This window comes from Thermobia domestica, chromosome 10, assembly GCF_964235325.1.
Source record: "Thermobia domestica chromosome 10, izTheDome1.hap1.1, whole genome shotgun sequence".
Classification (NCBI taxonomy): domain Eukaryota; kingdom Metazoa; phylum Arthropoda; class Insecta; order Zygentoma; family Lepismatidae; genus Thermobia; species Thermobia domestica.
In genome coordinates this window covers 28,505,164-28,526,795 of record NC_137463.1, presented here as the reverse complement: position 1 = coordinate 28,526,795, position 21,632 = coordinate 28,505,164, and the positions used below count along the sequence as shown (strand labels likewise).

Below are 21,632 nucleotides of genomic sequence, written 5' to 3'. Positions count from 1 at the left end.
AAATAGTTATTTTTCATTATTATTTGGCCATGAAACCAACGCCTGAGAGATATACAACTCCTGTATACAATTGTATAGTGTTAGGATGTATAACGCAGGGGATTTGCTGCTTTCGTTTTTAAAATTTAAACACTTCCAGTGTACCCCTAAAAAAATGTAATAAAGAAATAACAGCCGTGTTTTTTAAATATTCAATTAGAGCTGGACAATCTAAAAAAAAATGAAATAGACCAGCGAAAATAGCACGTTTCTAGCACTTGTGGTTTTTGAGATCTCATTGTCGAAAGGATTGGAGCAGGCCCGTAGCCAGCCCAAAAATTTCGGGGGGGGCCCGGTAGAAGTTAGGGGGGTCCGACCCAATCATATTATATACATCACCATATTATAGTTCACTTGCAAGCCTAATGTGAAACTTTTAGGGGGCCAGCCAAAGTTTAGGGGGGCCCGGCCCCCCTAGCCCCCCGTGGATACGGGCCTGGATTGGAGATATATAAACATATAAACGTTTCTTTTCAGACAAACATATAAACTTTTCTTGACCAAAAGCATATAAACTTTTCTAGTATTTTAATATATAGATTATTTAGTTTTCAGTTGCATAGAAATCTTGAATAGTAATACGAAAGACAAAATGCCAAACATGTAACGTCTGATGTTTGCTAAGTTAAGTTGTAAATGGTCATTACAAGTGGTGCTTTATTCACAATTTATTTCTGTCAGTATCTTGAGAGAGCTGGCTTATGTTGTAATCACACAGATTTGTTTGTACAGTCGTAAAGTTAATTGGATTGTTCTTTTCGATCTATGCCGACATCAATAGACCTAACACATTCTTATGCTAACTTATTTTTATTATTTAACTTTCTTCCTTTAGTGCCTTTTAAACTGTTATTCTATTAATTCACCATTATTTTTGTTTAAATTAAATGGTATTCTTTGAAGTAATGTGCCATTTTCTACGTGTAACACTTTCTTCTTGTATTCGTTTGCACTAACTCTCATCAGTCAGGTTCATTCTTGAATTATTGACAAAAGAGTACATAAGGTTGGAATTCACTTATTGCCTTAACTAGAATTATACAAATATCGATATCAATAAAATATCGAAATATAATCGATACATCGAAAAGTATCGAATTATCGAAATGAAAATGAATTATCGACATTTGAAAATATCGATCCCATCAGTTAAGCTCGTTCTTGAATTACTAACAAAAAATATCTACGGTTGGAATGCACTCAATGCCATAACTAGGGTTGTATGAAAAATCGACATCAATAAAATATGGAAATATAATCAATATATCGAAAAGTATGTAGTTACTGAAATGAGAAATGAAATACCGACATTTGAAAATATCGGTCAATTGATCGATATATCGAAATGCCACACAGCCCTGACTCCAAACCTACTGGTCAACCAATTCTTATGTGATCTGTGAAATCAACCTTGTCGGGACTAAGTCAGTTGGATGACCGCGTGGAGAACCTGATGGCTTGGCAATTCATCGTTCACCTTACGTCGTAAAAAGTTACATAGGGTTGCCATATCTTGTGTTTTTCCCGTAAGGTTTACGTTTTCGCTTTCCTTGTAAAACGATTTCTTCCTTTCTTTAAACAAATGAAATAAATTATATTCCCGGATGCTTTTAAAATTCCTTTTTAAGTTTGTACGAAAAAAATATTAGATAAACTGATTTCTCACTTGTCAGCAACGCAAATCAACAACGTAATTACTTTGGTGATGAGCAGGGCCCGGATCTTGTTGACCTAAAAAGTTTTAAAAAGTGACCTATAAAATGACACTAAATTCCTGTAAAATGACCCTAAAAATCACAAAAATTGACCTTAAAACTTACGTTTTCTCAAACTTTTATTTCATTAAACATTGACATTTTTTAATATCCATTGGATTTTTAATTAACATTTCTCACTCATATTCAAAAAGTTTTGTTTCAGTTAGTTGCAGTCCATTTATCACTTATGTCCATTGATCAGTCCATTGTACGGCATTGTAAGTATTGAAAGCGTAAGTTCACTCCCGAGTTGAAACTAGGAAGCACTCTTAAACAATAAAACTTAGCAAGTTTAGACTACATGAAAATAATAGATAAAAACCCGTTTAAAGCCCTTGTACGCCATCTAATGCATTTTTAGTTATTCACGTGATAACATTCTTTGTGGTCAATAACCCAAAACTATCTGTTTGGCCACCTACCAACCCCCGCCTTTCGTTAACCAGCTACAGTTTAGTTTTCATTAGCTTGTTAAGAATGCAGTTTTTCCACTCCAATAGTCAGGAAATAAGAAAAGAGATTATTCAACTTCGTCTTTTCCACATCCGTAAACCGTGTTCATTTAAAGATTTCCTTATGTAGAAAAAAAGAATAAAAAGACCATAAGTGACCTAAAAGTCACCTTAAAATATTAAAACAAGACCTGAAATTTCAAAACAGCAAAAAGAGACCAAAAGTTGATCCTAAAAAACTATATTTTTAGAACCTAGTGTTGATGGATAACATTTTTACTTGAACTTGCCTTCTCCTATGCGTAACAGAAGAAAGTTGACTTGTCAACAAGATCCGGGCCCTGGTGATGAGAGTTCAGAAAGACAATGCAACAGGCTGTGTGTGTTTATAACCTATCTAACTGGCACCCCAATCTTATTTGTAAGAATACTTTGGTTGTAGCATCTCAGCCTTTTGTCTGTCAACACTTTCTCGATCATATCGTAGTTTCGATTGATCATGATTTACTGGTGGCAGGAACAGAAGCTACTGTGAACTACTAAAAGCAGTTTCGATCGGTCGTGATATACCGATGCCAAGAACAGAAGCTACTGTGAATTATAAAAACAGTTTCAATTGAGCATGATATACTGATGCCAGGAACACAAGCTACTATGATCTAATAAAAGCAGTTTCGATTGATTATGATATACTGGTGTCAGAAATAGAAGCTGATGTAAACTAATAAAAGCAGTTTTGATTGATCGTGATATACTAATGGCAGAAACAAGCTCTGTGAACTAAGAAAACCAGCTTCGATTAATCGTGATATACTGATGCAAGGAACAAAAGCTACTGTGAACTAATAAAAGCAGTTTAGCTTGATCGTGATATTCTGATGCCAGTACCAGAAGCTACTGTGAATTAATAAATGCAGTTTCGATTGATTGTGATATACTGATGCCAAGTACAGAAGCTACTGTGAACTAATAAAAGCAGTTTCTATTGATCGTGATATACTGATGCCAGGAACAGAAGCTATTGTGAACTAATAAAAGCAGTTTTGATTGATCGTGATATACTAATGGCAGAAACAAGCTCTGTGAACTAAGAAAACCAGCTTCGATTAATCGTGATATACTGATGCAAGGAACAAAAGCTACTGTGAACTAATAAAAGCAGTTTAGCTTGATCGTGATATTCTGATGCCAGTACCAGAAGCTACTGTGAATTAATAAATGCAGTTTCGATTGATTGTGATTTACTGATGCCAAGTACAGAAGCTACTGTGAACTAATAAAAGCAGTTTCTATTGATCGTGATATACTGATGCCAGGAACAGAAGCTATTGTGAACTAATAAAAGCAGTTTTGATTGATCGTGATATTCTGATGCCAAGTACAAAAGCTACTGTGAACTAATAAAAGCAGTTTCGATTGATTGTGATATACTGATGCCAGGAACAGAAGCTACTGTGAACTAATAAAATCAGTTTCGATTGATCGTAATAAACTGATGCCAGGAACAGAAATTATTGTGTACTAATAAAAGTAGAACTCCCAAGCGGTTGTGAATTCCGATATGACCAGCAAAGATTTTGTGAGTGTATTAAACTGGATGTGAAAGACTGTTAAGAGATCCAAAGTCTTCGTTAAAATACAATTAAAAGCCAACCAAGATTCGTGTAATGTACTTAGTTGGTTGAATTTCAGTTTAGTGTCCTTTCAGCACTGAGGTTATATTGGACGAGATTCTACTACTTAACGTGAAGTGCGAACCACATGGACTTCCACCGAGAATTGTAATATACTTCTTTGTTTATTTGTTGCAGTTATTTTTAATGAAACTGCCCTGGTTGCCAATTAAAACTATTCTACATTACTATGCGAAACCATATGTGTTCATTATTTTTATATTCCTTATATCACATATCTGCCTTTTCTCCCTAAAAATCTGGCAGCCCTAGAGCTGCCTCCTAGAAATTTCGATTAACAAAACCAACAATAATCTCGATAGAAATAGGGGTACATTGTCCACACATTTCCTAATTTAAAATCGCATGGTCGACTGAAGTCCTTGGGGATTTCATGCCAGAAAGTTTTGTATAGTTTAGTTCAGGATGGACATGCATATTTATGTACAACTGTATACAATGTGTTTTATAAAATTATGTTAAAAATACATGTATATATTATTTAGAATATTAAAGAAACAAACTACATTTACAGATATTAATAATAAATAAGGAAAGAGTTTTTAAAAACATGTATTTTGACGAAAAAAGCTACATTACTTCAGTGATAATATCAACACAAACAAACATAATTTCACTTGAAAATAATTTTACAGATAACACATGCAAGTTTCATTACATGTTAACCATGTAGAGAGTGCTGTTATTCGGTGTTAGTCATTTTTGTGTGTGAGCATTTACTAGAGGACGGTCCACGTATAGAATTGACCGTTACTGACCTGTGACCTGAGTATCGTTACGGCGTCCTCTTTCCTGGTGACACAGCGTGACGAGAGCTCTTCGAAAATTCTGCCCGCTGATACAGTAGAGAACGATGTTAATGGCAAAGTTCGTGTTGTACAGCAGGTTGAAGGTGTGTTGGATAATAACGTCCACCGGATCTGGCTCAGATGGTCCGTATGTATGCTGCAAGTATAAAAAACAAACAAAAAATATTAAGTAATGATAACAGGAAACAATCTATTTTGTGTGAGTGCCAAACTTAAGCTATACAGTACGAAATTTAAGATATAAATCTAGCAAGTTTTTCCTAAGGTGTGCCACTAAGATACGGTAGTAGGCCAAGCATAAACAAGACTTTCTTTTAAATATATGTGGAATAATTCAACTCTGATACGGTGTGCAGTGAGCAATTCATACCAACTAAAGCGTGAAACGAACTTGATATTTGAAGGCGGCGCTTCGAGTTCTCTTTAGTCGCTATTAGCAGATGAATGGCTGCGGTGTTGCCACTTCTGTGTACATATTCATAGTTGTCTATCTGCCACTTGCTCACTTGCTCACGCTGTAGTGCATTTGCTTAGCCACATCCCTTTTACCACATGGCAGCGTCGCATAACAGCCTACATTTCATTCGCTTAGACTACACACTATGAAGTTGTCCCACTCTTTACGTGAATTCACTTCACGTAGTGTGCTTCATCCACACTGCTACGATAATGGCAACATCATCAGTTACGAAACAGGTTATTATTTACCCCTATGTTAAACCAACAAATAACTTGTACATATTGTCTTCCACTTCGGCAGAGAGAAACTTTTAGAAGTCTCACGTACATAAGTGGCTTCAGTACGTAGTTTGTAAAGACCAGCAAAGAGTTCGTAGCCTGATTAACCCTTTGTCAACCTAAAACGAGTGCAGGACACAGTACAACATTCAATAAGTTCAACACCTTATTCACAACAATCGAGAATACGTTATTTCGTATGTACCCAATTGATTTCTGGTCTCAAGGAACGAATTAAAAGTATCATTAGGCTTTCAAAATGAGTGAAATACGAAAAAAGAAATGCCCATAACAAAAACGCTAAATTTAAATAGATATGTGCTAATTACAAATATCACACACACACATGCACGCACACAAGCACGCACAAATTATACATATATTCATGTTCTCTATGATCGTTAAATTTTATAAATGTAATAAAACCGTATATTTAATATATGTCATAATTTGCGTCTGAAACAAAAATGACCAGAAGTTCAATATATTAATAACAACAACTGAAAACAACAACCGTACAGCAATTCGATTGAATTTTACACTTTAATTTATAAAACCACTTCAACAAATACTATGCATCAGTGAAACGAGGAACGCATTAACTGTAATCCTGAGTACTGTGAGGTCTTCTTCCTGAAGTCTAGTAGCTATGTTACGTGATTTCTTTGCTTTTTCTCTTAAATACAATCACTGGCATCACACAGGCGGTGCCATTTCTGCTGCGATTGCAGTATATTCGTCTTTTGGCAAGGCAAAAAACCGGTCGTCCCTGTCACGATCGTTGCGCAGTCTATTTAAGGTTTCGATCAAAACTTCGTAGTGAGGACTTTGTTCTCTTGAATAAAATTCTTGTGGTATTATTTTGTGAGAAAGCACCCTAGCAACTACAAGACGCACATTAGCAACTCGATCCCAGCTAAGACCTAACAAATGTGGAAGTACATCCCTTGCAAAATGAGCCTCGGGTAATGCTTGCTCTGAAATTATTTCTGAACATAAGGGCGCAAACGTCTGCCTGTGATTCCATTTTGGACTGATGATGATGATCTATGGGAGCAATCGCTTTACAACTGAGCCAATGATTGTCTTTCAAAATGTTAATAGAAAACATAGGATTTACAAAGATCTCGATATTTAGTATATGGATCGTCTTGGATTCATATAGCCAAGCCTGTTCTACATGAAAAATATTAGGCACTTGCTCAGAAGTAAATATGATGCAGTGACGTTATGTCCTAAAATAATCTTATGGACTTTGAAATGCCTTGGTTTAAACCCGTAATGGAAGTATATATAGTGTAAATCGTCTAGACTTGTACCTACTTAATAATAAGAGTAATGTAAGTGCATAGATTGGCATGTTTAGAAGGCACGACAAATAACACCTAATAGATGTTTGAAAAAATAATATCCATTCTTTTAACTCTACAAACGCATCGATTTGTAGCTGAACATTTACTTCTTGTTTTACAGTGATAGGCATTATATCACCGTGAGATAATTGTATTAATATCGTCGATAATAGTTACAGATCATGTTATGTTCCTATAAAATGGTTTGAAGCATTAATTTCCTCAATGGTATATCTCATAAAGAAAGAGAAAAGTATTACATCCATTTTGTTTTCATTACGTCATATAAATACTTTTGTTGTTCAGCTTGGAGGTTTCGAGAAATAGCAAAATAGCTCGCTTTCGTCGTATACCAAATTTGTTTTTATTTAACATTTTCTTTCATTCGTCCGTTTTGTTCATGTTACAATGGATAATGTTTATTAAAATTTGAGGAGGTTTTCGTTTATGAGCTTTCGTCGTTTGATTAACCTCGTACAGGGAAGTCAGAAGATATTTAATTATTCTTTTGTGAAGCCAGTAGAATTTTCTATCAGTTCTTTTCTTCCTTTCAAGCTTTTATCAAATTATTATTGTAATATCTCTTCGTAGGTTGTGAGAGCAGGGAGTTTAGTTGACTTAAGAATATAAGCTTTATTTTTCTGGTTTCAGTTTTGTTTTCTTGTTTGTATTCGTTATAACTTCTTTGTTGGGCGGATTTTAGTTGTGAATATTATAGATAAATTCGGCTAACAATGGAGCTCCTGTTCTTGAAGTGAGTTTTTCCTCTAATTACAAAGCATTTTGTTGAGAAAATGTATTCCAATTGTGTACAAAACCATTTATTCTCTATATATAAAAATGGAAAGGACGTTATATGTCGTCACTTACTGAGAAAATGGCCAATTGAAATGAATTTTTGAACATAGTACTTTCCTCTAGCCAGGGTTTTTGCCATTTAATTTTGGTTAGAATGCATATCTTGAGGGGAAGGGGCTGCTTCAAACCGTGTGCACTTTTTAATACCAAAAACGGGTTGCGAGACTTTCTTACATGTGGCACATACACAAGAACAAACGTGTCAACTGCTTTCTTTGTTAGGTGGTGTGTGTCAAAGCTTGCAGTTCTTATGTAGTAGGAGTTTTTCAATGATGTTTGTTTATTTTCGATTGAACCACATAATAGGTGCCTATATATACATTACAAAGGTAGCTTCAAATGATATTAACACATTTTTATGTTTACATTAGTTATGCATATATAACTTTTTTTTGATAGTTGTACAACTTATAATGTCCTTTCAATCGCGAGTTTTCATTTGTTATAACTTGCCTTGTTCAGGATGTAATTCACATTTTAACGTTAAAACTAAAGAAAACTGAACTAAACTCATGGTGCGACATTAGGAGCTAGTGGTCTACCACGGTGGCAAGACTTGTTGCTGCCATTCGGCCTATTTAATGGACCGTCAACGTAGACATTCGGCCCGTATGTCCTCTATCTGGACGAGATGCACCGTCAAGATTTGTCCCTTAACCTCCACTCGCGTTAGCGATGTAACCTGTATTCTCTAAAGGAGTGGGATATGCCCACTGCGCTGCCAGATCTAAATCCTGAGTGCCTACTAGTTACCTACTGGTGGAGGTGGACCTCTAGTGAGTCAGTCCTCCCATGCTCTGCAGGCATGGTGCCCTCGAGCGTTTCGAGCGAAGCTCGCCTTCCGCCCATGCTCACCGTTACCCAGATTCCTGGGATAAGCTCCCATGAGCTGCCGAATCCCACGATATGACCACAGCTCGGCAGAATCCAACTCAATCCGGGAGCCCCAAGCATGCCCGAGGGGGCTTGTTGAGCCCCGGCCTTGCCTACCTTTATACGTTCAAACGGCTACCGCCTTCGCGCGTAGAGGTACTACACACACGTCGAGATACTCCCATACCTTGTCCAGTCCGTATCCTTTGGGTCTAGTGCCTACCAGTTGGCTTGTGACACTCATGCCTTTAAAGTGATATGTGATCAGCACATCGGCTTTCTTCGCCGTTAATACTGACTTTCTAGATCGGAATTTGCTACTTCTTTCTTTCAAGTAGCCCCTAATTGCATTGCCGTCATGATTATGGACAGACGCCGCAATGCAACACTATCTGGTTAGTACGAACCATCACTCAGCTTTGCTCTATCCAGACCCAACACTGCTCAACTTCGCTTATCTTATAAGAAACAGTGTTCGTTTGCAGCTAGGGCGTTGTCACCTTTTTTGATGTTCCATTATTTAATTGAATTAGTAAATAAGTATTAATTTGTCTTGGGCAAAGAAAGAATAGAGGAATAGGGTCTAAACCTTTCGCGGCACATAAGAAGTATCTGTAAAACTGCAGAGTTGTAGAAAATTCTAAACCTTTTTTATGTATAATGTATGAGTTTATTAGCTGGAAAAGTTTTTCATACAACCTGCAAAGGTTTGGTGGTTGCTTTTAAATATTCTATGATACAGGAAACTTATCAGAAGTTTTTTAATATTTGTTTTAAAAGTATTTTGTAATTACAGACATCTTTCCTTTTAACGCACTAAGGTGATGTTGCTCCTTATTTGTATAATCAAGGGAGATGATTTCAGTGTTACTTAAGGTAGTTTCCTTTGAGAGAAACTTTTTAAAAGAACTTCCCTGATGTTAATTTTCTCAAGTAACTTGCGTGAAAGGATTTTTTGTGTAAGTGTATACAGTACACGTATATTTACCTTAAATTTTATACAAAAGAACTAGAAATAAAGATCTTATGCTGATACGTTAAAGAAAGAATAAGTAACAGTAAGTAAAGAACCGACTTTATAGCCATTTTTATTTTATTAAAAATTATTTGTTTGAGATTAAAGTTATATTAATAGAAGAACATGTCAGATTCAATGCTAAATTACAGAAACGTGAAAATATTTGGAGCATTTATTTAATTGCTGTTCCGATATAACAAATATATTTATACACTAATGTACCGTACCTTATGAGTAATGTGGGTTTTCTCTTTGTAATCTAACTTGCTGATTTATAGTCAATTCTCTAGTTAGATCCGTTTTCTGGATTTGAACCAATTATGATTTCTTTGTTTAGTAGTGTATTATTATTTTTGGATCAAAAGATCCAATACATTTCAGGCAAAAATTTTCTTGTAGGCCTTATATCTAGAGAACTACATATAGTGTAGCCAAACCCAAAGTATCGCTTAACTCAGTATGATGTGCTTATTCTGTAAAAGGTACGAAAACTCGATTTAGAGACCGTTGAAAAATTTTGTTGCTCCTGATCCAAGAATGTACCAAAAGATCTAATATATTTCAATCAAACATCTTCTTGTACGCCTTATATCTGGAGAACTACATATAGTGTAGCCAAACCCAAACTATCACTTAAATCAATATTATGTGCTTATTCCGTAGAAAATACGAAAATTCGATTTAGGGACCGTTCAGAAAAAAATTTGGGCCCCGATTCGAAAACGTAATTACTGGGCAAGATCGCAATCTTTTGATGTATTTTTTGGATCATTCCTAACTAAAATTCTAGGCTAAGATCGCAATCTTTTAATCATTTTTTGGACCATTCCTAAAATTCTTACTGGCATAAAAATAAGTATCCTCATACAGATTAAGATGTTAAAGCAAATATACGATTCCCCCCCCCCCCCCGCTTCTTTGGAACAGAGTTTAATAGCAATATCTTTTGAGTTACGTGCCTTAAGAAGAAATAGAAGTATTTTCCACTAAGTCTCCTTGAAACTAGCTGACACCTACAACACTTCAGATTGAAGTTTACATGCTTGTCAAGGATATAACTTACTTTTCTTTTATGTGTATTTTCCAGGCTACTGAAATATCTTCTTTGTTTTTCTTGTATTTTTTAGTATTCAAGTGATTCATCACATTTCATTTTCTTCTATCCTTTCTTTCTTCTTCCTTTTCTTTTTTAAGTAATTTATCTTGTCTGTAAAGCGGAGATTCACATTTTGTGTTCTAGAATTATTGCGGACTGGAAATGTTTTTACTTGTGCATTACGAGTTTAGGTGTGGATCCTCCTGTCAAGATTTGACAAGAAGGAATTGCTTTTGTATAGTGAGCGGATTCTGAATGAAGTAGTTTTTATGCTGATTTAACGTGTCTGTCTTGTGCCATAAAATAGTAATAGAAAGTTGTCTGGAAATAACATTTCTTTAAAACGTGTGTCTTGACATCTTCGTATTTACAGTGTAAATTAGACTAGACGGTGCCCCTTTGGAGGAAACTAACAAGTTTTTGCTAGTTCGTGTTTCTTTGGTGTTACGTGGTCTCAAATTCGATTCCTGGTTCGGGTATTGTCGGCAGTGTACGAATTTGGTTATTGATATTGGGGGATGGCGGGGATAAAACGAGGCCCAACAGAACATAGAGGTCTGAAAGTGCAATACTTCGAAATCCCCCCTCAACACACACACACACACACACACACACACACACAAGAGTATGATTATCTGATAACAGTAACAGACCAGAAATTTATTAAATCAATCAACTCAATTACAATAACTAAATTGATTACATATTGCCTGTGATATCCGAACCTAACGTTTCAGCAAGTGTTGAAAATGTGATGGAAAGGATCTTATATTGTACGTGTACGGGTCCGCACCCACGAGATTTTTAGTTTCATAGAAATAAAATAAAATAAATATTTATCACTTGCCATTATCAAAAAATAATAAGCAATTAAAACATTGAGATGGAAGTTAAAATTTCTAACCTCTAATAAGACATTATTGTTTGTTACAAATTTGTTTGTGTAAAAGCAACCAAGCAACACATTTCCCCCTTTTCTTGCTTGTCTCTGGCCTAGTCAAAGGCAGTTTCCACAATAAAAAATGGAACTACAGTATATTGTGAATAGAATCGAGCACAGTCCTTTATGACAATGTTCATAAAAGATTTTAACTAAAAAGAAATCAATCAAAAAATATCGAGACTCTTCTGACAACATATTAACACGACCCGTCATTGGCATGCACCCACATACATCTTGGAAATTCGGCGCCGTTGCGACGACGAACTGAATGGTATCCCGATACAATTGCAAGTTGACAACTGTAAGTTTAGTCATCAGCAAAAGCTATTTCCGTTTGGAAAATTTTATTTTGGGAATAACTTTGGGATGGCTGAAACGTAGGCCTACAACTGTGGTATGGCTAGAACGTACAGAAAATTGCATTCTTTTTAATTTACTGTAAAACAATACTCAAATTGTTCTTCCGTTCTGAAGTTATTGACGAAACTAATTTCATCAAACGGAAAGAATTTTTGACAGACTGTACAGTGATAAAAGGGGGGGAATGGAATCTTTCATTTTAAGTCTCATGATTTTATGGTTTAGCTAAATGAGACGATGATTAAGGCAAGTAAATGATGATAGAAGAATTGGTGGAATGAGAATATGGGAGGAAACAGGAGTACCCCGAGAAAACCCACGGACACAATGTTGTCCACCACAAACTTACTTGGCCGGGGTTGAACCAAGGACCCCATGCACTAGAGGTAAGCGCTTTACCAATGAGTCACCAATAGAGAAAAGACTGTGAATATTAACTATGAATATGTAAGCAGAAGAAACTGCCTTTGGTGTAGTGGTCCCGGTGGAAACTCATGTGGTTCGGATTCTACGTTAAGCTGTAAATCCACGTCTCATATAACCTCACTACTGAAAGGGACGCTAAGTATTTATCAAAATCTTTAAATAATCTAATGTTTAAGAAATGTTAGGCTAAGCTATAAGCCTCGCAGTTCAAATAATCAGCCAATTCTATACAACACTTTTGAATAATGTGTGTTTAAATTTCTGTACTGCGTATATATCTAGGGTGTCAGAGGTATGGTGGCTCAGCGGTGAAGCCTTTACCTCTGGTCTGAGGGGCTCCTGGTAAGATTCCAATCTATCTGAGATTTTAGTGAACAGCTCATGTTCATGAGTATTCTCCGGATTCTTTTATTTCTTCCCATGTATGTATAAAGGCAAAAATAAGGATGATAACAGGTTACATGCTGACTACATATCATCCAATTAAAAGTGGTCTGGCTGCTCATAGCCTTCGTAGATGCTAAAATCCGGGACTTTAGTATTTGTTAATGGAAAGTATTATCTAATTGATTGTACGAAGATTGCATATAGTTTAATTAATTTATTGATTTCTTGTTGCAGCAATTTCTTATTATAAAGTTTTTAATTGTTTCGAACAAGTCTAATTTTCCGCTTAAATGTGCGCTTTCAATAGCATCGACATAGTTTGTAACTTTTCTCTGTAATTAAGTTCTAGATAGAACCTTTCATTAAGTTTCCAATCTTTACCTTTCTTAATCAATTGTTCTGTTAAAAACTGTGAACGCTGAACAACTTCTAATTTTGTTAATAAATAAACTGGAACCTAATATCAACTTTTTTAAAAAAACCTTTCGGTGTTTCAATTTCTAAATATGTATTCTTGTTTCCCTGTTAATAATTCGTCGAGGTTTAAAAGGAATGCACCTGATACCGGTTGTCGTATTTCATCCATAAAATTCAGCAAAAATCTGTCAAAGTCAACGTTAATGAAAATTCTACCTCTTTCTGAGAAATGATCTTTATTGTAGCTCGTGCGGGTAACGCTTCTAAGCTGTAGAACCCACTGAGTGTCTTTCCTGTTTCTCTTTTATGTTACTAAAAGATGATAGCAGTATTTCTAATATATACGTACTTTGTAGATTTATTTAATAAAAGCTTTAGTTGCTAATGTTTATAGTTTTTGTCGTGGAAGTAGATGGTTTAGGAACAAGTTGTCAGAGTTTTCAAATTCTAATGATTTTTGTATACTGATACACATATACTGAATTTACGCCCTCACTTCATTATCGACATATAAAAATAGTATAATAATAATAATACCTAATATTAGTAATAATATATCGTCTTCTTTTGTTATTCATATTGGAAGTCTAGGAACCGTGTCCGGAAAGTAAGTACTGCTAAAAAAAATACTAAAACAGGTTTGTTCAAGCCAAATTTATTTTTCATGAAAGAGCACACTTTAAAGTATTTTTCGACGTAGTTTCCACCAATGTTCAAACACTTATCATTGTGGGTGAGCAACTTGTCCAAATCTTCCTCAAAGAAACATTCCGCCAGTGAAGACAACCATAACTCTACCGCGTTTTTTTTTTCGTCGTCGTCACTTTTAAAGCGCTTACCACCGAGCTCGCGCTTCAGGTGCAGAAACAAGTAGTAGTCAGACGGCACTAAGTTGGGGCTTTACGGCAGATGGTCAAACTACTTCCAATCGAACTGTGGGATTAACGTTTTGGTGGCACCAACAATATGGGGACGAACATTGTCATGGAGCAACAGAACTCTTTTACTGAGCATTCCTCTCCTTTTGTTTTGGATTGCACGCCGAAGTTTTCTCAGAGTCTCATAGTATCGTTCCACCTTGATAATTTGCCGAACACTTGCGGGATGCTCCGTTGAGGAAAGTTTGGACTAGTTGGTCATTCGCTCTGGCAAGTGTTTGAAACATTGGGGGAAACTATGTCGAAAAATAGTTTAAAGTGTGCTCGTTCATATAATAATAAATTTGGCTTGAACAAAACTGATTTAGTGTTGTTTTTTTTTTTTTTAAAGATACTTACTTTCCGAACATGCTGCGTATTTCAGAGATTGTTTCCGAATGCCATGGAGATTTTAAGAGAATATTGCATTTTTATTTAGCTAAGTAGAAAAAGGTAGGATAATAGAATAATTAATTGATATAATGAATATATTGAAATGAAACTAAAGAATCTTAAGAAAACTCAAAGACCAGTGTTTAACATCAAAATCTCACATCAGTTGGTATCAACCCAAGGATACTTTGCATAAAGAATCCTTCCTATACCACTCAACCACCACACGTCCTCAATTAAAATAGGTATTACTTTCTTCTGAAAGTAGTTTACACGTCTGCTTATCTATTCAACTTGTTTATTCTGTTAAATGAAACTTTAATCAAATTTAAGTGTGTATGCAGGTATTCATTGTTCTTTTCTGCATTTGTGTATTACACTTAGCTTGCAATTGGAAGCGACGGCTTCAAAGAGCTCCGTTTGCTTGTGGTTTCGTCTAGCTTAAGTGCACTCTTTGTGTGTATTGGTTGAGGCTAGTGCTGCCATGTACAGTACCTGTTTCTCGTATTCCGCCATGAAATCGGAATAAATTAGCTTTCGTGTGGGATCTATCTATTCCCACAAGTCGTAGTAGCAAGTTGCTTCTGCCGTTGATATTGAAGACCATGTGGACAGTTGCTTCTTTTTAGAAACCTCTAAGCGCTACGTATTGTAGCCAGAATAATACACATCAATGAAGGATAAAGAAAAAAAGGAAAGAGCTGATAGAAAAGTCTGGCCTAGTTGCATCATACCTTTCAGCGGAAATTGTAGAACAAACTTTGACGAGTGTGTTTGTTGTCTTAGTCTTTCAAAGGCTATTCGAGTTAACTGCATTCGAGTCCTGTTCCGTTTTCCTTCTTTCGCCCCCCCTCCCTCCTTTTTGTTAACTTTCAATTTTTCAAATGTAATTTGGCTTTCAACTCGTTCTTACATAACTTCACCACTGTCAAATAGTAGCCTATAAAAGTTTCAGATTGTTTTGTTAGTTCCACTTTGATTTTTTTTTAAACTTCTGAACATGTCTCTTTCTTTTCCTTCCCCTTTCCACCAAATTGCAAAGAAGAGAAAAGGAACGTCTTAAAGTCAAATTTGCTTTCAAGTAGTATTTAAAATTTCAGTTCCTCTTCTCTCACGGTTACTCCCTGTAGACGAAAAGATATAAATAATAAATGTAAGTGAGTGATGATAAAACAAGTTAGTTTCGTGTGAGATTGCAAAATTACGGTAGATAAGATTTAAAAGTGATAGAGGAATAAGAGTGCAGGTGAAGCCTAATCTTGCGGGCAAGCTGAACTCTTATTTAAAATAATAATCGTAAATAAATAAACCTAAAACAATGCTTTTATAAAGTGCATTAACAAGGAGAATATATACATTATGGTTAAAAATTCTGTGACCAAATTCTAGGTGATTTCTTATGTCAAAGAATGAAAAAAGTTCTGATAAACTTGGGTTGAAAATCGCCTTATTTCAGAGCTATAAATCGCTGAAATGAGAATTATAACATTTTAAAACAGAGTGGCTTAAAAACTGTGGTATCTAATATAATGGTCCCTGGCCGTTTGCTGCTTTCTCTGTTTCTTTTCTTAATTCCCCAGGTCCCCAGGTAGTGTGATTGCCGAGGCGCGTTATCCCTCATACGTGACGGGCTTAGATAGACCATAGATGCCTCTCGTGCGACCGGTCCCGGGTTCGATGTTCGATTCGAATACTCTGTTAGAAAAGTGTAAAATCGTTTTCAAGCCAGCCATCCTGAGTGAGTTTTTCCAGTGTTTTCCTCATTCACACTAGGCAAATGCTGAAGTGGTACCTAACGTATAGGTCCCAAGCCGCTGATTTTCTTCCCTTTCCTTGGATAGTGTGATCGCCGAGGGACGTCATCCCTCATATGTGGCGGGCTACATGGCCATAGATGCGGAAATCCCAGAAATCTAATCTAATCCTAATCATAAGCCACAGATGCCACTACTGCCTAAAATTATAGTTCCTAAACCAATTCCTAATCTTGAAGTGTACCATAGTTCCACAATGTGAAGCAATGCAGAATCACTAAGATCTTCTGGATGGTATAATCTTCAAGCAAACTCCAGAACAGTTTTGGTTACATAACAGAATAGGGTGTATATATACTTCTGCCACTGTTACTTCTGGCTTGGTTTAACGCATTTTTTTTTATCTAACCTGGAATCATGTGTAGTTAATGCTATGTTGCAATTCAACGAAAATTCCTAAACTTTCAGCTCAGTTGTAGGGCGTTCGCCTCTTGTGGGTGGGGTCCCTGGTTCGATCCCAGCTCGCGCCAGGTGAGCTTTGTAGTGGACAGATACCGTGTTCTTTTTTCTCAGGATTCTTCCGTTTCCTCCCACTTTATTATTCATTCTACTATTGCATTCATTTCTCATCATCATTGTCTCCTTTAGCCTAGCCGGCATAATCGTGGGACGTAAAACTGAAAGATTTCATTTCATTTTTTCCGTTACGCAGGTATTTATCCTATGGCGTTATGTAAGCCTAGATATTGTCAAGATCTGTCTGTGTACAAAATTTGGAAGCTCAAGGTGACTCCTTTATATGCGAAAATTTGATTGCAGACACACATTAATGATATTATTATTATTATTATTATTATTATTATTATTATTATTATTATTATTATTATTATTTATTTTTATTATTATTACTAAATATTGTATTACGTTAAAGGGAGTCTCTACCGATATATGTTGCCGTTCTCATCTTTCTAAGTTAGACAAAGGAAAAATATATTCAAAACGAATCGAATTCCATTTTAGAACAAGAGAGTGTGTAAAAAGCCTACTTTTATGTGTATACAATAGGAAAAGAAGTCAAACAACCTGGAAAAGCATTGATATGATCATTATACTTCCTCCTGAAACTGATGACAAGGAATATTTTTCTTTTTAAATATATGATATTTCGGACCTAGTTTGTTCTCCATGAAAACAAAAATTGTTCAAAAGCAATGTTTCATTGCAGTTTCGTCTTTCTATCTCCCGGCGATGATTTATAAGACTCTTTCTTAGCAATGTCGACAACTTTCTACCGGGAATGGGTACAAAATTTTATACTGCTGAATATTTGCATGACTCAGGTTACTAAATTAGTATACATTGCAAATGATAATGAAATAGATGTTCTCAAGTTCTCTTACCTTTGTTATCAGAGTGGAGATCGGTTGTCTGAAATATCGTTTGAGTTAATTTTGGGTTCAAATATTCCTTCCCCCTTTTTTTTTTTTTTTTTTTTTTGTTTTTTTTTTTGGCTGAATCATAAGTTTGTACTCATTTGCTGTGTTGTATATGCATATACTGTACGTCTTCTCTATATTTCAACTTTAAAATAGATTTGTGTTTTTATTATTATTATTATTATTATTATTATTATTATTATTATTATTATTATTATTATTATTATTATTATTATTATTATTATTATTATTGTAGTTCCACTTCTATTGTGATTGCATAGGTTTAATATTTTTCTTGCCTGTGCTTAGTGTTCTTTATTTATAATTTAATTTAGAAAAGAAAGAATGAAATTGAAATGTTGTGTTCACTACATGTTTCTTTTGCAATCTGATACATAAATAATTTAAATTCTTTGATAGAATTCTTGGAAGTGTAATCTCAGTTGAATTACCTTTGCATCTTATAAATATTACTGTTGCTTTTCTCGAACAGGAAGCTTTATTATTGTTTTTATCTAATTTGCTTCTTATTTACTTTGTCGCATTTTAAATTTCATTTCCATTTTTTCTCTTTTCTTGTTCTAACGTAGAGAATTTTGCTTAGTTTGTTTGTCATTCTTTTTTGATTGATTTGATTTCGCGTTTAGCATTCCGTTCAGCAGCGAGATTATATGAGACTTAGACCTACAGTTTAACGTGGAATACGAACCACATGAGCTCTCACCGGGATTCGAATCCGGGTCTTCCAACCGCTTGGCCAAGAAGTAGCTCTCCAGATGAGTTTGAGATGATCGTCATATCTCATAATATTAATTCGCCTGAGTTGACTTACGCTTTACTACGGTGAATGCCTTATGACTCCAGCGCCACCCAGAACAGAACATGGAGCGAGTAATCAGGAATTTCCTGATGCACAGAAGTCCAAAGTCCTCTTACCAGTTGGGACGCTTTGCTGTGAGCGTACTATTACTGTTCAGACTAAATCTTTGACCATTTCTAGGACAGTTGCTAACAGTCTGATTGCGCAATGGGTTGAAGTTCATCATCCAGTTATACCTACTGCTGAATGGAGCACTAACAAGTAGGGGTTCACCATCGTTGGAACGTTTGAGGCAAACTGAATATCTGTAGGTGTTCCAGCATCGCCAAATATTGAACCATACACCTTGATCACAGCCTGGCAGATTTAAACCCAATTCAATTTCCTGAAGCCATGAAGGGGCTCGAGCCTGGCCTTTGACTATCTTACGTTACGACGGAGGTAATATTCGCTTACCGGACTCAATGGTACAAGCCATTCACCTGTTTTGGAAGTCGAATCAACCTTTCCTCCTCTAACAGTGACATAACAGTGTAATAGATTTCGCTTAATGAGACCACCGGTTGATAGGGCCACACGTAATAAAATTTCATAACTGTTACTGGTCATGCAGTTTTCCTATTTTTCAACCTTGGTTATGGTCCCTCAAGCAAGGGCGCCGATTTCTTCGTAACTTTGGGGGAGGAACCATTCATAAAAAATACATATAACAATAAAAAGTACATATAAAAATACATATTCATAAAATACAGGGGGCCCTACATGAACTTTGGAGGCCCGGGTCCCCGGGCCCCTTGGATCTGCGCCCTTGCCCTCAAGAAGTATGTAACAGAATTTTTATTTAAAAAAGGGTACACTAGTCAGAAGGTACGTAATTGTAGACTGATTATAAAATCCGTTTTAAGTGCCGAAATGAACATGCTGAGTAATAGCGCAGATTTTACTTTAGAACTGGTGGCACATATTCCCACGCGCATTCTTCTGGCGATTATTTGAACTACTTCCACAGTGAATACTAGATAGCCTAATTCTAACAGCAGTATTAGCCCACATTTTGACATTAAACCGAACTTTTCCATTTTTGATCCTTAGCACGGATTTCATTTTCAGTCTACAATTAAGAATTTAATTTAAAACAAGTAAACTGGCCACTCAGGAAATATGTAACAGAAAATTTTGTTTAAAACTGGTAAGCTAGTCACCGATGAAGTGTGTCGCTAAGAATTTCGTTTAAAACTGGTTAAACTAGTGACTTACGAAGTATGTACATAAGAATTTTGTTTATATCTAGTAAACTAGTCACTGGAGAAGTATGTCACTGAGAATTTCATTTAAAACTGATAAACTAGTCATTAACGAAGGATGTAACTGAATATTTTGTTCATAGCAGGTCACTTAGGAAACATGCAGCTGAAAGTTTCATTTAAAAGGGAAAGTATGTAGCTGAGAATTTTGTTTAAAAAGTCAAATGATCTTTATTTATTTGGATCCAAAGTAGTGATGACAAAGTTACTGCCAGAATCACGTACCATAGATTAAATTCTAATAAGGACTAACAATTTGCTAAGACCAAACACTATGGTGCGAACATGGTCCTATGAAATGAAATACATTAGTATTTTTGTGGTATTGTTCGATTGTTGAAACTGAGAAAAAGAAAAGCACTGGCACAATCGCAAACTCAGATTTTCATCCACGGAATTTGAACCCAGGATTCCCCCAGAACTGCTCCTACTCGATTGTTTTTTCTTCTTTCTTATTTCGTGTGTCTATCATTAGCGGCCTTAGAAGAAAAAGCTGTTTGCAATTCGGATAAGCTAGTCAAATCCTGAAGATAGGGACTAAGAAAAAATCAATCATAAGGAATTGTCAGTTTTTTTTTTTATTACAAAACTTATTAATTAGTAATTTACCGATGTTATTTCAATTAGTTTAAGAGAAATGTTGCTGCACATCTAAAACGAACTAAAAATATCCTACTGTCTCAATGAATCATATATGAAGAACATAACACAGAAATTTCCTGTTTTTATTTTCTTTTTTTTATTTCTTTTGGACGGACGTTATATTTTTGGCGTGTGTATCCCCTAACAGAGACGTGACAGTGGCACTTCTTCTTGAGACACTGCAGTCGTAAAATATCCGTTCGCATGTCCACGATCGTTAATCTTGCGCTTACAAAGGTTGTTTGCTAAGCTATGCTGTAAAAATATTACCATCTGTAATTGATCGTTAACTTGCTGTGTTGTTCAGGAGCCTCCAAAGATCATTTCACGATTCAAGTTAAAGATGAGCTGTTACGTTACGACGTGTGTTTCCGTACTACATTGAACAGTTTTAAGTGCTGTTCGGTTTACATCGTTAGGAATGTTAGTATAAAGAGCTATTGAGGTAATTTCTTTGCATTTCTTATGATGCAGAGAGCTCACTGGAAGTGGTTGTTGGACCCCCCCTTTTCATTTAAAGCAAACTCGCACCGAGAAATATTTTGTTGGGAGGAATCCAAGCTTTTTTGTGGGGGGGGGGGTCCCATACAAGAAGGCATTGCATATAGGTAGTATTGAACGGGTATTATTTTGCACCCGAAAAGACAATAAGTAATTGTAAAATACTTCCATGTATATTTTCAGGAAAAAATGATAGAACTAGATTGCTTTTATAAGAGAAAGAGTACACATGAAATGTAATATCAATTTTCCATGCTACATCAATCATTTCCCTGTTAAACAAGTAGTGTTATTAAGAGAGTGTTCAAATGTACGTTTAGTTAGGAAGATTTTGGGAGATCCGCATTCGGTGGACCCCCATGAGTGCGCCCCTGGCAGGGGCTGATCCAGGACCGACTTCTGGGGGGGGGGCGGTGAGTTGTCATACTGCTACTTTTAAGGGCTCCAAACTTCGGGATAGGTTTTATTTGTTATTTGTATATATAAAATAAGAAAGTTTCCTCTTCTAGGGGGCGATCGCCCCCCTGGATCCGCCTCTGGCCCCCTGGGTTAAAGTATGATGGAAATTACTTAAGTACTGATAATTTTTGTTTCGTGTGGGAAGACTGCAATTAGTGAATATTAATACTGTAGCTTAGTAATAGAA

General features: G+C 35.7%; 2 protein-coding genes across 3 annotated transcripts in view; one reads left to right on the top strand and one right to left on the bottom strand.

Moving 5' to 3' along the window:
• The window catches only part of fry (microtubule binding protein furry), a 1,411,512-nt gene that overhangs the window by 680,135 nt on the left and 709,745 nt on the right, over positions 1–21,632 (top strand). The gene's annotated exons all lie outside the window — the stretch shown is intronic.
• CNMaR (G-protein coupled receptor) overlaps positions 1–21,632 on the bottom strand; it is a 114,353-nt gene that overhangs the window by 51,147 nt on the left and 41,574 nt on the right. For both annotated transcript variants that reach the window (XM_081727913.1, XM_081727914.1), the window contains exon 2: positions 4,701–4,887. In XM_081727913.1, coding sequence (XP_081584039.1) covers positions 4,701–4,887 — 187 coding nt within the window. The remainder of the gene's footprint in view (positions 1–4,700; positions 4,888–21,632) is intronic.